The sequence below is a fragment of the Miniopterus schreibersii genome, assembly GCF_964146895.1.
Source record: "Miniopterus schreibersii genome assembly, chromosome: 18".
NCBI classification, from domain to species: domain Eukaryota; kingdom Metazoa; phylum Chordata; class Mammalia; order Chiroptera; family Miniopteridae; genus Miniopterus; species Miniopterus schreibersii.
In genome coordinates this window covers 9,425,522-9,436,995 of record NC_138121.1, presented here as the reverse complement: position 1 = coordinate 9,436,995, position 11,474 = coordinate 9,425,522, and the positions used below count along the sequence as shown (strand labels likewise).

The 11,474-nt window shown below is 56.3% G+C and overlaps 1 protein-coding gene across 8 annotated transcripts in view; it reads right to left on the bottom strand.

Annotated features, from left to right (window-relative positions):
• Nucleotides 1–713: 713 nt before the first annotated feature.
• The window catches only part of ADGRG1 (adhesion G protein-coupled receptor G1), a 33,883-nt gene continuing 23,122 nt past the window's right edge, over nt 714–11,474 (bottom strand). For 6 of the 8 annotated variants that reach the window (XM_081118153.1, XM_081118155.1, XM_081118154.1 and 3 more), the window contains exons 2-15: nt 11,329–11,408; nt 10,964–11,062; nt 10,018–10,440; nt 8,424–8,562; nt 7,643–7,790; nt 6,977–7,105; nt 6,530–6,646; nt 6,260–6,305; nt 5,906–6,009; nt 5,046–5,164; nt 4,550–4,818; nt 3,678–3,786; nt 2,710–2,978; nt 723–2,163 (exon numbers count right to left, since the gene is read on the bottom strand). In XM_081118153.1, the coding sequence (XP_080974279.1) occupies nt 2,033–2,163; nt 2,710–2,978; nt 3,678–3,786; nt 4,550–4,818; nt 5,046–5,164; nt 5,906–6,009; nt 6,260–6,305; nt 6,530–6,646; nt 6,977–7,105; nt 7,643–7,790; nt 8,424–8,562; nt 10,018–10,440; nt 10,964–11,062; nt 11,329–11,359 (2,133 nt within the window). In that variant the 5' untranslated portion in view covers nt 11,360–11,408 and the 3' untranslated portion in view covers nt 723–2,032. Of the gene's footprint in view, nt 2,164–2,709; nt 2,979–3,677; nt 3,787–4,549; nt 4,819–5,045; nt 5,165–5,905; nt 6,010–6,259; nt 6,306–6,529; nt 6,647–6,976; nt 7,106–7,642; nt 7,791–8,423; nt 8,563–10,017; nt 10,441–10,963; nt 11,063–11,328; nt 11,409–11,474 lie in introns of all 8 variants that reach the window. The other 2 variants (XM_081118150.1, XM_081118149.1) reach the window with 1 other exon arrangement.

The following is an 11,474-nucleotide window of genomic DNA, read 5'->3' as shown; positions in this document are numbered from 1 at the left end:
ATTGCTCCAGTTAGTTTGCATGGCCATTATCGTCATGATCGTTTTATGATTATCAGTACTGTGAAATCGTTGTCATCATGGCCTAGCCAGTCACGGGGGCCCAGGCAGGAAGTCAGGGCAGCAACACACATGGGGTGCGGCATGAAGGAAGGGAGGGGCTAGCCACTTAGTCCCCAAATCTGGTGGCCCCAGGGAAGCCTGCAGATGAGGCCAGGGTCCTTGGCATGGTTCCACCGCCGCTTTGAGATCAGAAGGTAAAGGGCAACTCTCCCAGAAGGTGCGTGTCACCAGTATCCCCCTCCAACTTACAGAGCTAGGCCTACTCTCCTCAAATGTGATTTCTTGGGCCAGTGAATTTTTTTGGATTGGCCAAATTTTTAAAATCAAAGGATTTGACATCACCACAATCTGGATTCCTCATTTCTCATAAAGGGCAAGTGGTCTGGCTACACGAACTCTCATCCTTGCAATGCAATGACTGGCTGGAGATGAGTAGCAGCTGCTCCCTCCGTGTGGGTTTGTCATTTCCAGTTCACCACAGACCCTACCGCTCCCCAACCAAGTTGCCATTTATCTTCCCCCTTGTCCTGATAAAGTTTCCTGCAGTAGATTTTTTTTCACACACGTTCCTCTTCTCTCATTCATGTTTCCCAATCAGTGACTCTTACCAGAAGCAGAGAAGAAAACTTAGGAGGCAATCCTCCAAAATGTTTACATTGATTTGTTAGGTGATGACAACAGCTGATTTTTATTTTCTTTTTCACACTCTTCTACAGTTTCCAAATTCTCTACAATGAACATGTACTTATTTTTAACATCAAAGACAAATGAATTAGTAATCAAAAAGAAAATCCTCCTCCTCTTTAAGGCTGAGATCCAGATCAAATGTTGCCTCTTCCAGGAAGTCTTCTTGGATTCCCAGCCAGGAGAATGACTCCCCTGACCCCATGTCTGTAGCTCCAGGAGCTCTTGTCTCATGCATGCCTCACACACTAGACTGAGAGCTCGCAAGGGGAGTGACCAGGTATGGCCATCTGTGTCCAGCAGAATTAACTGTGAAGGGCTCCAGGCCAGTGTCACCAGGGGAGATAACGTCTCAGTCTTCAGAGTGCTGGGGTAGAACCAAATTTAGTCTGCTACACTCCGCAGCTCTTGCCACCAGAGGGCTTTGGGAGAGGCGGAGGTCTCCTGAGAGGTATGGGCTTGGCAGTGGTGAACGGGGTATGCAGCTTAGGTAGAGGCCCAGCTGGACAAATGGACCCAGCCCAGAACATATATACTAAGCCTGAGTCAGGGGCTGGCAAGGCCCGCGCAGGAGATAAAGGTTTACAGTAGGCACCAGGCAGCTCTTGGTAACCATGACCCAAAATACAACAATAGAATTGGGGACCCCGGGCTGCGAGTGGAAGACAGGAGCAGGGAGAGAGTGGGCTGGGGAGGCTGATGGAGAAGAAGCCCTGAGCTCAGAGGCAGGGCAGCTGCTGCTGTGTGCTGGCGTGAGGGGAGGCCCTCCTCCCCTAGAGGTCTGAAGCTTGGCCCCAACCCCTTTTGCCCTGGGTGCCACCCTTGGGTTAAAATGACAGGGGCTGCAAAGTACCCTCCTGGTGGTCACCAGAAACAGAATAGCTATGGCACATTTCTGTCCTAGGTAGGGGTACAGGGCCAAAGGTGTTGCCAGGCCTCCAAGGTCCATGACCTGACTCTGGGGCCTGCGCTTCCCAACCCCAGCCGCGGGGGCTGAGCCCAGCGCAGGCGCGTTAAGTCGCCTTCAGCTCCCGCTTAGGACGGCTGGGAGGATGGTCCCACTCCTGAGCCCCTTGAGAGTGAACCTGAGAGTCCAGTGGTCCGCGGGCCAATTCAGAAGGCCCAGCCTGGGAGTCCGGCCGCCGTGGCGACAGCGCCAACCCTCTGAGGTCCTCGGGCCTCCTCAAGCCTCTGGCTCACCTGCCGGCGGCCAGGCCCAGCTGCGGGGGCCGCAGGCTGTGGTGAGGAGAGGCCGCGCCGCTGCTTCCTCACACGGGTGGCGGGCGACCTAGATGCAGCTGGACGAGGTGCTGCCCGTGTTGATGGGGAGCCTGGAGCTGTCCGAGCTGCTCTTCAGAGGCGAGGGCCCGCCCTGCGCCTGCAGCCGCATGGACCAGTACCAGAGGAAGATGAGGAGGCCTGTGGGCACGGGGGACATGGGGCTCAGCGCCTGGCTCGGCAGCCCCCTCCCCGACTTCCCCCTCCCAGAGTCGCCTTGACTCAGATCTGCCCCCTGCTCCCTTCAGGACACAGGCTACTGGCACCGATGTGACCCAGGGGTCACCTCTGATGTGCCAGGCCCTGTGCAATTCACTACGTGCCACCTCACTTCGTTCTCTTGATGTTCCTACGAGATCAGGCCCATTCAATACTATTTTGTGTTACAAATGAGGAAACTGAGGCCCAGGGCAGTAAGGGGACTCGGCTGAGCCAGGAGTCAAACAGCAGTGGTTGGGCTCTGGAGCCCATGTGCTTAATCATTGCTCTTCTCCAAATAATTATACTATATTCTAATAGGTGCTCAATAAACACTGTTGACTGTGGCCTGGATGCCCCCATCTTGTGAATGGGAAAACTTAGGCCCAGAGAAGGCCCTTCAGATTGCCCGGGTCATCTCTCCCCTGCCCTGTGCTCCACATATGGGCAACCCGCCCAGGCCAAGGGTAGGGTCTTCTCCATGCCTACCTTGGAAGGAGGTGATGATGCTGAAGAAATAGAGGACAACAAGCTGGAAGGTGCCGGAAGCAAAGGAGAAGAAGACCAAGGCCCAGGGCAGGCCGAGGACCAGGCTGAGGCCCAGCAGCGTCAGCACGTGGGGCCACTTCGGGGTGTGCGGACGCAGCTGCAGGATCTGCACCACCATTGTGCCCAGCATGGCGGCGTTGAACAGAAACACCAGGCTGAAGAGGCCCAGGTTGGTGATGTGGCTGACCAGGGAGTCCCGGATCCAGCACCTGTGGGCCAGGCGTGAGGGCTCAGAGGATGGCGGCTCAGCGCATGGCTGGGCGGGCACAGTGAGCTACAGGGACACCGCTGCAACCACCATCGGCTCATGGGGTGAAAGACTCACCCTCTTCTCAATCTCTGTAGTCAAAGGAAAGGCTCTGTTTGGTGCTAATGTGTTTTTAATGCCTCTAACGTTGCTAGTCTCCCTTTTCAACCATGAGCCAGCCTCTGGTTCAGAGCCTTCAGCCAGCATTTAGTACCAGGGTTTCCTTGCTCCTGTGTTTATTTTTATGACTACTCACTGTTTCGGACAGTGATGCTTGTTTCCTACTTGTACTTGATATAATAATTTTTTAAAATATATTTAAATTGCCCAGCCAGCATCGCTCAGTAGTTGAGCATTGACCCATGAGCCTGGAGGTCACGGTTCGATTCCGGGTCAGGGCACATGTCTGGGTTGCGGGGTTGATCCCCAGTAGGGGGCGTGCAGGAGGCAGCTGATCAATGACTCTCATCATTGATGTTTCTCTCTCTCCCTCTCCCGTCCTCTCTCTGAAATCAGTAAAAATGTATTTTAAAATACATATATTTAAATTAACAAGTTAGACAATTTCAAGGAAAATATTAAGCAAGTAATAGTATAGATGGGACAAAAGTGAAGCACCCCAAGGCCCAAATTCCTACCCCCATCACACACAGCCACTCACATGGAAGGATAGATGACACTCTCTGGAGTCCTGTGCACAGATAGGATGATGGAGCCATAGTTGTTAATGTCCACCAGTGCCACCAGTGTCACCAGGAAGGTGGGGAAGCCTGTGGACAGCAAAGCATGAAGCTCCATCTCCCACCCTGTGAAGCTCACCCCTCCCCTGCCTTCTGGTGAGAAGTTCTCTCAGGCCTGTGCTCCCAGAGCCCAACCAGTCCCATCTGGGGTAGGTCTTCCAAGCTCGTTCCCTCCGCTTCTCCACTCCAGTTTGGGTTTTCCATAGAGAAAGCCCATCTTTCCTGACCTTACCCCTGCCCCCTCACCATCCCAGGGGCTCCTGGGGGAAAGGGCCTGCAGGTCCTCACTGGGGGCTAGATGTCACAAAGAAAATGGGAAGAGCAAACAGGACACTGGTGGGGTGGAGGACAGCTCAAAGGGGAAGTCCAGAGTTCTGCCCCCAGGGGATGTCTGCACTGGGTCTTGACCCAGCCAAGGTAAAGAACCCCTGAGCCCAGCTGGTGTCACTTAGTAGTTGAGTGTCGACCCACGTGCCAAGAGGTTGCCGGTTTGATTTCCCCTCAGGGCACATGCCCAGGTTGCAGCTCAATCCCCAGTAGGGGGAGCGCAGGAGGCAGCCGACTGATGATGTTTCTCTCTCATCAATGTTTCTCTCTCTCTCTCCCTCTCCCTTCCTCTCTGTCTAAAATCAATAAAAACATATTGAAAAAGAAGCCCCGAGGATGGGGGTAGGGGTGCAGGCAACAGGGAGGAAGCAGTGAGAGGGGTGGGTGGAGACGCACAGGGAGGCGCCTGTGTTTGGCCAGACGCCGAGGCAGCCTGGGGGCCCATCGGCACCCTCCACCAACTTACCCCAGCCCACAACGCTCAGCTTGAGCAGGTAGCCAGGGACATAGGTGCCGAAGACCTCGACCACCAGTCGGTAGAGGTTGTAGCCCTCGAGGCCCATCCAAGAGAGGCAGGCGAGCAGGGAGAAGTGTAGGAAGATGGCGCTGGCACGGCAGCCATCCTCAGAGCCTGTCAGGGCCACCGGCTCGCTGAGCAGGAAGCTCACATCCAGCAGGAAGACGGCCAGCAGCAGGTTCATGTGCACTTTGATGGTATAATCTCGAGTGTTCCTCCTGCAGGGGGTGGGGAGGACAAGGGGGAAGGGTTGCCCTGTGACCAGCATGGGAAGGGGTATTACCCACTCCTCCTCCTCCAGGCAGCCTTCCCAGGCTACACACACACACACACACACACACACACACACATCTCCAGGGCAGGTCTCCATGGTGGTGGGGTCCCAGGCTGGGGGCTTGGGATGGAGGGTCTCCCTCCCCTCTACCCACCCCCTCTCAGGTCCTACCTGGAGCAGAGATAGGCGGCAATGGTGAAGACGCAGGCCAGGGCAGAGATGACACAGCCCACATAGGAGAGGAGGGTCAGGTAGTGCTTGTGCACGGCGTCCACTTCCAAGGAGGCCACCTGGGTCCACAAGACAGGTCAGGGCTGGCCTCAGTGTCCCCTCTGGATGAGCCTGTGGTCCCTGGGTGGGCCTTGGGAGTCTATGAGCCACCTCCCCAGACTGAGCTGACTGCTGTCCCATGAGTGCATTTTTCTGGAGGCAGGTCTATAGGTTTCACCACGTTCTCCAAAGGCCAGGAGCCCTCACCAGATAACCCTCTCCTGTCCTGGCACTAATTCGTTTTCTACAACATTCAACACAAGAGTGTGTTCTCTGTGAGGGAGAAAGTACCCACCCCCAGGAAGTGCTGAAGGCCACTGTGGTCCCTCAGACACTGGGTCCTAAGATTCTGGGGACAAGGACCTTGGACACCAAGCTTCTGAGATCTCAGGGACACTAACACCCACCTCAAGGGTCTCCACACGGGGCCTCAGTACCCCCCTGGAAGACTTATTAGAAATATACTCCCTGGCCCCACCCCAGCTCTGTGGATTCAGAATTCTAGGTTAGGGCCAGGAATCTGCATTTTTATCATGCACCAAAAGTTGGCAATAAGCAGCAAGGGCTGTAGAGACCAGCTCCTTTACTTATTAGCTGTGGCCTTGGGTAAATTGCTTAACATCTCTGAGCCACAATTTTATTATCTATAAGATGGGACAACAACAGGAGCTACCTCGGGGTCGTTGTGAGGAATGGATGACACACTGTCTGAGAAGGGGCTGGCTGTTGTAGGGCTGCAGGGCAGGAGGGCGACCACTCACCATCAGAACTGCAAAGTAGGTCAGGTGGTTGCAAAGGCAGGACGTCTGTGTCTCTTTCCTGATGGTCTCGCACCCCGCACTGCTCCAGCTCCCTGGGGTACTCACTGAGGAAGGGACAGTGTGGTGCTCTGATCAAGCCGGGTCCCCCAGGGCCTCACTGTGCCCCCAAATGCATGAATGTATCACTCTTCTGAGCCTTTGTTCCACCTGGCAGATCCCTCGTCAGCCATCACGCCCTCTTCAAAGCCCATCTTTCTCCAGGAAGCCCTCCCTGATTGACTCTATGTCCCCTACCAGCTAAGACTGCTTTCTCCTCCAGATACCTGCCCAATGCAGAGGACCCTCCACACTCACATGCCGGGTCTCCGACCCAGAAGACACACTGTAGAGTCACGTTCTTCTGTAGGGACAAGAAGGGAGAATGGATCCCATTACAGTCCACCCCTTCATGGGCCAGACTGAGGAAGTCGGTGTCAGGCCACCACCCCACTGGACCCCACTGGCTGGTGCCCTCAGCCAGTCAATCATCTTGTTAAAGACCAATGATTCTGAAGAGAGGAGGAGGAGAGGAAAACCCGGCCAAAGGGAGCCCTTCCTCTCCTTGGTTGTTTTGCTCACACTCACCGGCTGCGGCTGGTGCTGGAACGTGAGTACCACGGGCTCTGAGAGGTTGGCTACTTTGGTGTTCGGCACAACAATGCCCAAGACCTTCTCACCCAAGACTTGGCTAAAATTCTTGTCCTAGATATTTGGGTGGGGAGAGAGTAGGGAGGGGACTTAGGGCTGAAAAGAAAGACCCAGAAGTCCCCTAGGCTCTCTAGGCTCCTGTCTCTGCCATGCCGGGTCTCCCTCTGAAAACAATTATTGCACATGTGGTCATTTACACTATAGTGAGAACAACACCATTTAGACCTTCCCCGGGGAGGTTTGCATGTTGCAGTCCAATTTCTGACTTCACAAGGAAAGGCTCTGACTCCTGGAGGAGGGGGCTGGGCTCCATGCCTTCCTTCCATCTTTCGGTCAGACAGTCGCTGCTTCTCCCAGGGGAGGGCGCAGATGAGGGCCCCGTACCTGGAATAGGGCTTGACTGCTGAAGTCCACCAGGAGGAGTCTCTTGGCAGACTCCTTCCTCCGGCCTTTGGTCTGGAAGAGCACGCGGGGCAGCAACACTGAGTACTCCAGGATCTCACTCTGCTCCTCCTGCAGACCAGAGCGCCCTTAGGGCTCAGCCAGAGATGGACCCCCAGACACCCTCCACCCCTCTTCCCCCACACACACCTTCCTGGATGCTGCTATCTCTACGCACACCTCCTTCAGGAAGCATGCCTGACTCACAACAGCCCTTCTCACCCCCTCCTTTGTTAGGCACCAGCATTAGTAGGCTTCAGACGCCAACTCTCCCTATAGCATCCTGGTGTGGTAGGATGTGGGTGGCTCCCAGCTCACCAGGCCCATTCGAGAGGCCATCTCAGGACTGGGGTGCATGCACAGGCATTTTGGGGTTAGGCTTCTGTTGACATAGGGGTGCCACAGGAGCAGGGAGCAGACCCCCTCTGTCCCCCCCTCACTGTGCCAGCAAGGGTCCTCAGTGCCACAGGGTAGCCCCTGGCTGAGGATATTCCTTGAGCCTGGCTCCTGCCGCATCAGCACACATCTGGCCCCCGGAGGCCGGCAGGGGCGTGCTCAAGGCCTCCACACCTGCTTCCTGCCCTGGCCTGCCAAATCCCGAGCCCTGACCTCCTGCCTGGAGTGGATGTGCAGGTCCTGGAGGCCGGCTGTGGGCTGGAGCTTCCACACTGTGGCGTTGACCTGATCCTCCTCAAAGGACACCGTGTCCCCTGTGAACCTCAGGGAGGTCAGCTTCGACTCCAGGCTCTGCAGCTGCCTGGCAGGGGGGAGAGAGGGTGGGTGACTACTAGGGAGAGGATCCGGGCCAGCAAGCAGGGAGCCAAAGGGAGATACAAAGGAAAGAGACCCATGGAGAGAGGGGAAAGAGGGTCAGGAGAGAAAAACAGCCTGACGAGTGTGGGACAGACAATGGCTTGCGGGAAGGAGAGGGGAAGAGGGAACATCCCGGCAAACAGGAAAGGAGAGGGTGGGGTGGGGGCTATCCTGGTCCGGTTCTGCCTGGCCCCAGCCACTCTGCAGCCATGGAGCAGCCCTGCCATCTCTGGGCTGCAGGCTGTAAATGGGCCCATCATTTCTCCTTTCCTGCTGGGGAGGGGGTCCGCATACTGTCCTGGGACAGCGGGAGTGATACCTGTCTGCACCGACTCAGGGCTGGGGCTTGGCCTGCAGGCTGTGTCCAGGCTCCTCCAGGAGGAGACGGGAAGATGGGAATGGTCCAGCCCCAGGGGACATCTCCACCCTGGCCTCCTACCCCAGGTCCCTGGCCTGCCCAGGTCCAGGTCCAGGTCCAGATCCAGGTCCAGGTCCAGGTCCAGGTCCAGGTCCAGGTCCAGGTCCAGGTCCAGGGGATGCCCCTCCCCAACCGCCCCACGCTGAGGGCCACACTCACTGGCTGGCGAGGCTCGGGGTGGACGAGGGCCTCCTTGAGTTCTTATGAGGAGTCTTCAGAAGCTGGCTGAGCAGCTGGAGGTCCCGTTTCAGCTCACATATGTCCACCGAGGCATTGTGGGAGGCCTTCTGGGGAGGATCTGGGGGACAGGCAGACCCACCTGAGGCTATGGCGGAGGTCCATGCCACACTCATGATCCTCTCAACCCTCCCATGACTCTGAAAGATTCAGTCCCACTTTATGGAAGAGGAAACTCAGGCTCCACCAGGTGGGGTGGGTTCCCCAAAGTCACTCAGAGATGAGGCCAGCGAGACAGGAACCTCCAGCAACTGCAGCCCCAGCAGGGTGACATGGGACACAACCACCCAGGTGCCCTTCTTGGTGGTTCTGGGGACTCCATACCCCCAGCCTCCCTGACCCTAGGTTCCAGGCCCTCCACCTGGGTACACTGCACCCCAGGGCTGCAGACTTTGGTGTTTCTAGTGGTCAGATGGGCCTAAGATGAGGTAGGTAGATGGAGCTGGGAATATGTTGGGGTGGAGGGCATGCCCTGTGCCATCAAGGAAGGTAGGCCCTGGGTGACCTCATCTGAATTTATAAGGAGAAAGCCTAATTTTTAGGTGATTCGAAACCTGTGGCTCATATTTTAAAAAAGCCTCTCTATAGGCCAGATAAGACCAGGCAAGATCTGTTCTTCAGGATGCTGATTTACAGCTGGGCCTGACTGTCCTACACCCTCTCAGGAGGGGGCAGAATCCCAGCCTGGTGGTTAGGTACCCCATTGACTACCTGGGCCCATCTGCTGCACTGGACAGCACCTGGGCCAGAAGCCAGCTCACTCCTGCCACCCCCAGCATTTTCATGGCCTGGAGCTGCTAATATCTTCCAAGTACTGTGCCCCCCACCCCCTATTCCCAGGAACCCCCAACCCAAACCAGAGCTGCCTGGAAGGAACAGAATCAGGTAAATCCTAGACCCTGCCCAATAAGGCCTCCAGCTCCTCTGGCTACCCTCTCCTCCCTGACTCCATCCAGCACTTAATGGGAGATGGGGCCACATCACACCTGTCACACCCCAGGTGGCACATGCAGTCTCCACCCCTCAGAGTCAGTCTCACTGCTTTCTCCACCCACCCTCAAGCCAATCAGCTGCTGGGTTCCCATCCTGGCTTCCTCACTTACTAACTGTACAACTTTGTGCCTCTCTGTGCCTCAGTTTCCCCCTCTATGAAATGGGGACAAACACTCTATAATGTTGCTGATGAAGCAGAATTTTCCCTCTGGATCTTGACAGCCAGTCCCTTCTTTTCATTCGCTCTGTTCCCACCACCTTCCTTCACCTGGACCTTTCCTATAGCCTCTGGATGGGACTTTTCCCCCTCCACCCTCACTCCTACCCTCCCACAAACCTCCTGAAGCACACACCTTGGATCACACTCTCCCCCTCCTCACACACCTTCAATGGCTCCCCACTGCCTGTGAACAAAGCCCAAGCTCCACAAGCCAACCTTCAGACCCTGTCCACTCTCAAGCCTGCCTTGCGCTCTTCTTCCCTGTCTCAGGGCCTTTGCCCAAGCTGCTCCTGCTTGGCTTACTGTGGAAGGAGAAGGTGAAGCCAGCAGCACTGGGCAAGCTGGTGTTCTGGGGGCTCCACCAGGATCTGACAGAGGTGGCGAACATCGGGGGGCCCTGGGCCAGGATCTCCTCCTGGTTCCCAAAGCACAGGAGGCCAGAGGCTTGGTCACTCAGCAAGAAGCCTTTCTTGCCGTAAAGAAGGTGCAATTTCCCAGCGTGGCGGTTCCAGGAGAGGCAGAAATGGTAGAGGCCCCTGGGCTCAGGGAAGACTTGGGAAGCCGAGGAAACTGCGGGGAAGGGGGTATGGATGGTGAGGGCCCCCTCGGAGTTCTCGATGGAGATGCGCAGCTGTGTCCATGGCTCATAACGGAGGCTGCTCCTCTGCGTCTGGTTCCTCTGGCCGCAGAAGCGAAAGTCTTCCCTTAGGCCCCCATCACGGGCACCTGAGGAGGCAGAGGCCGCAGATGGGACTCGGGGCAGGGGCCAGGCCCTGGGCCCAGAACACAGGAGCCCAGAGCCTGGGGCCCACACACACTCCCAAGACCGATACCTCAAAGGATCTACAAAAATTGTGCCATCCCTGTTGAAAAATTACTGGTTTCAAAATATGAAAAGAGTAAACTCAAAATTCATAATAATTTCAAAGACAAAATACTTGAAAATGGCAATAGGGCCTTTGATGAGGCCGGGCCTGCTCTAGGGAGCTGCGCAAGTGGAGCTGTACACGGACGCTCGGCTCCAGAAGCGAGTGGGGCCGAAACCCAGCCCATGTCCCTGCCCCAAGCTGTACACTGGGCAACCTCGTCTGCCACAGGAGGGCCTTTCTCTTTTCTCCCAGGTATCATCCACTTGCTAAGCTGCGTCTGCAGGCCTGTGCCTGCCCAAAGGGCTTAGTAGATGTACTGGGATTTGTGCTACACATGGGGGCATTTTAATGCAAGTCACAACCGTCCCGGAAAAGCCTACCTTGAACCAGGAGGAGCAGACTCAGCAGGAGTGGCACTGTCTGCACCAGCATTTGGGCAGCCATCTTCCTCCTCAGAAGTCCCCCTGAGAAGTCACCGCCTGAAAAACACCAGAGGTGTTAGCCAGGGGACTGACCCACAGGGTGGCCGGGCCAGCCCTGCAGAGGGGGAGGACAGTGTAGCATGTGGGATGTGAGGAGGGGAGGCAAGTGTGGAAACAGTCCATGGACCGCCCCAGACCAGCCTGAAACTGAGCAACAAGAGGCTATGGCTGTCCAGAGCCGGGCCAAGTTCAAGGCCTGGCTCCGCCTCTTGCTTGCCACAGGACCCTGGATAAGTCACCAAAAATGGGGCCAATAACGGTACCTCCCGCTGGCCCCAGCAGTGGTAGGGTCATCTCAGCTAGAAACTGATGGGGAAGGCTCCACAGCACCACCTGGAACAACCTGGAGGAGACACAGGAAAAAGGGGGCTCTCAGAGTTCTCCCCCAGGCACCTCACCATCACCATCC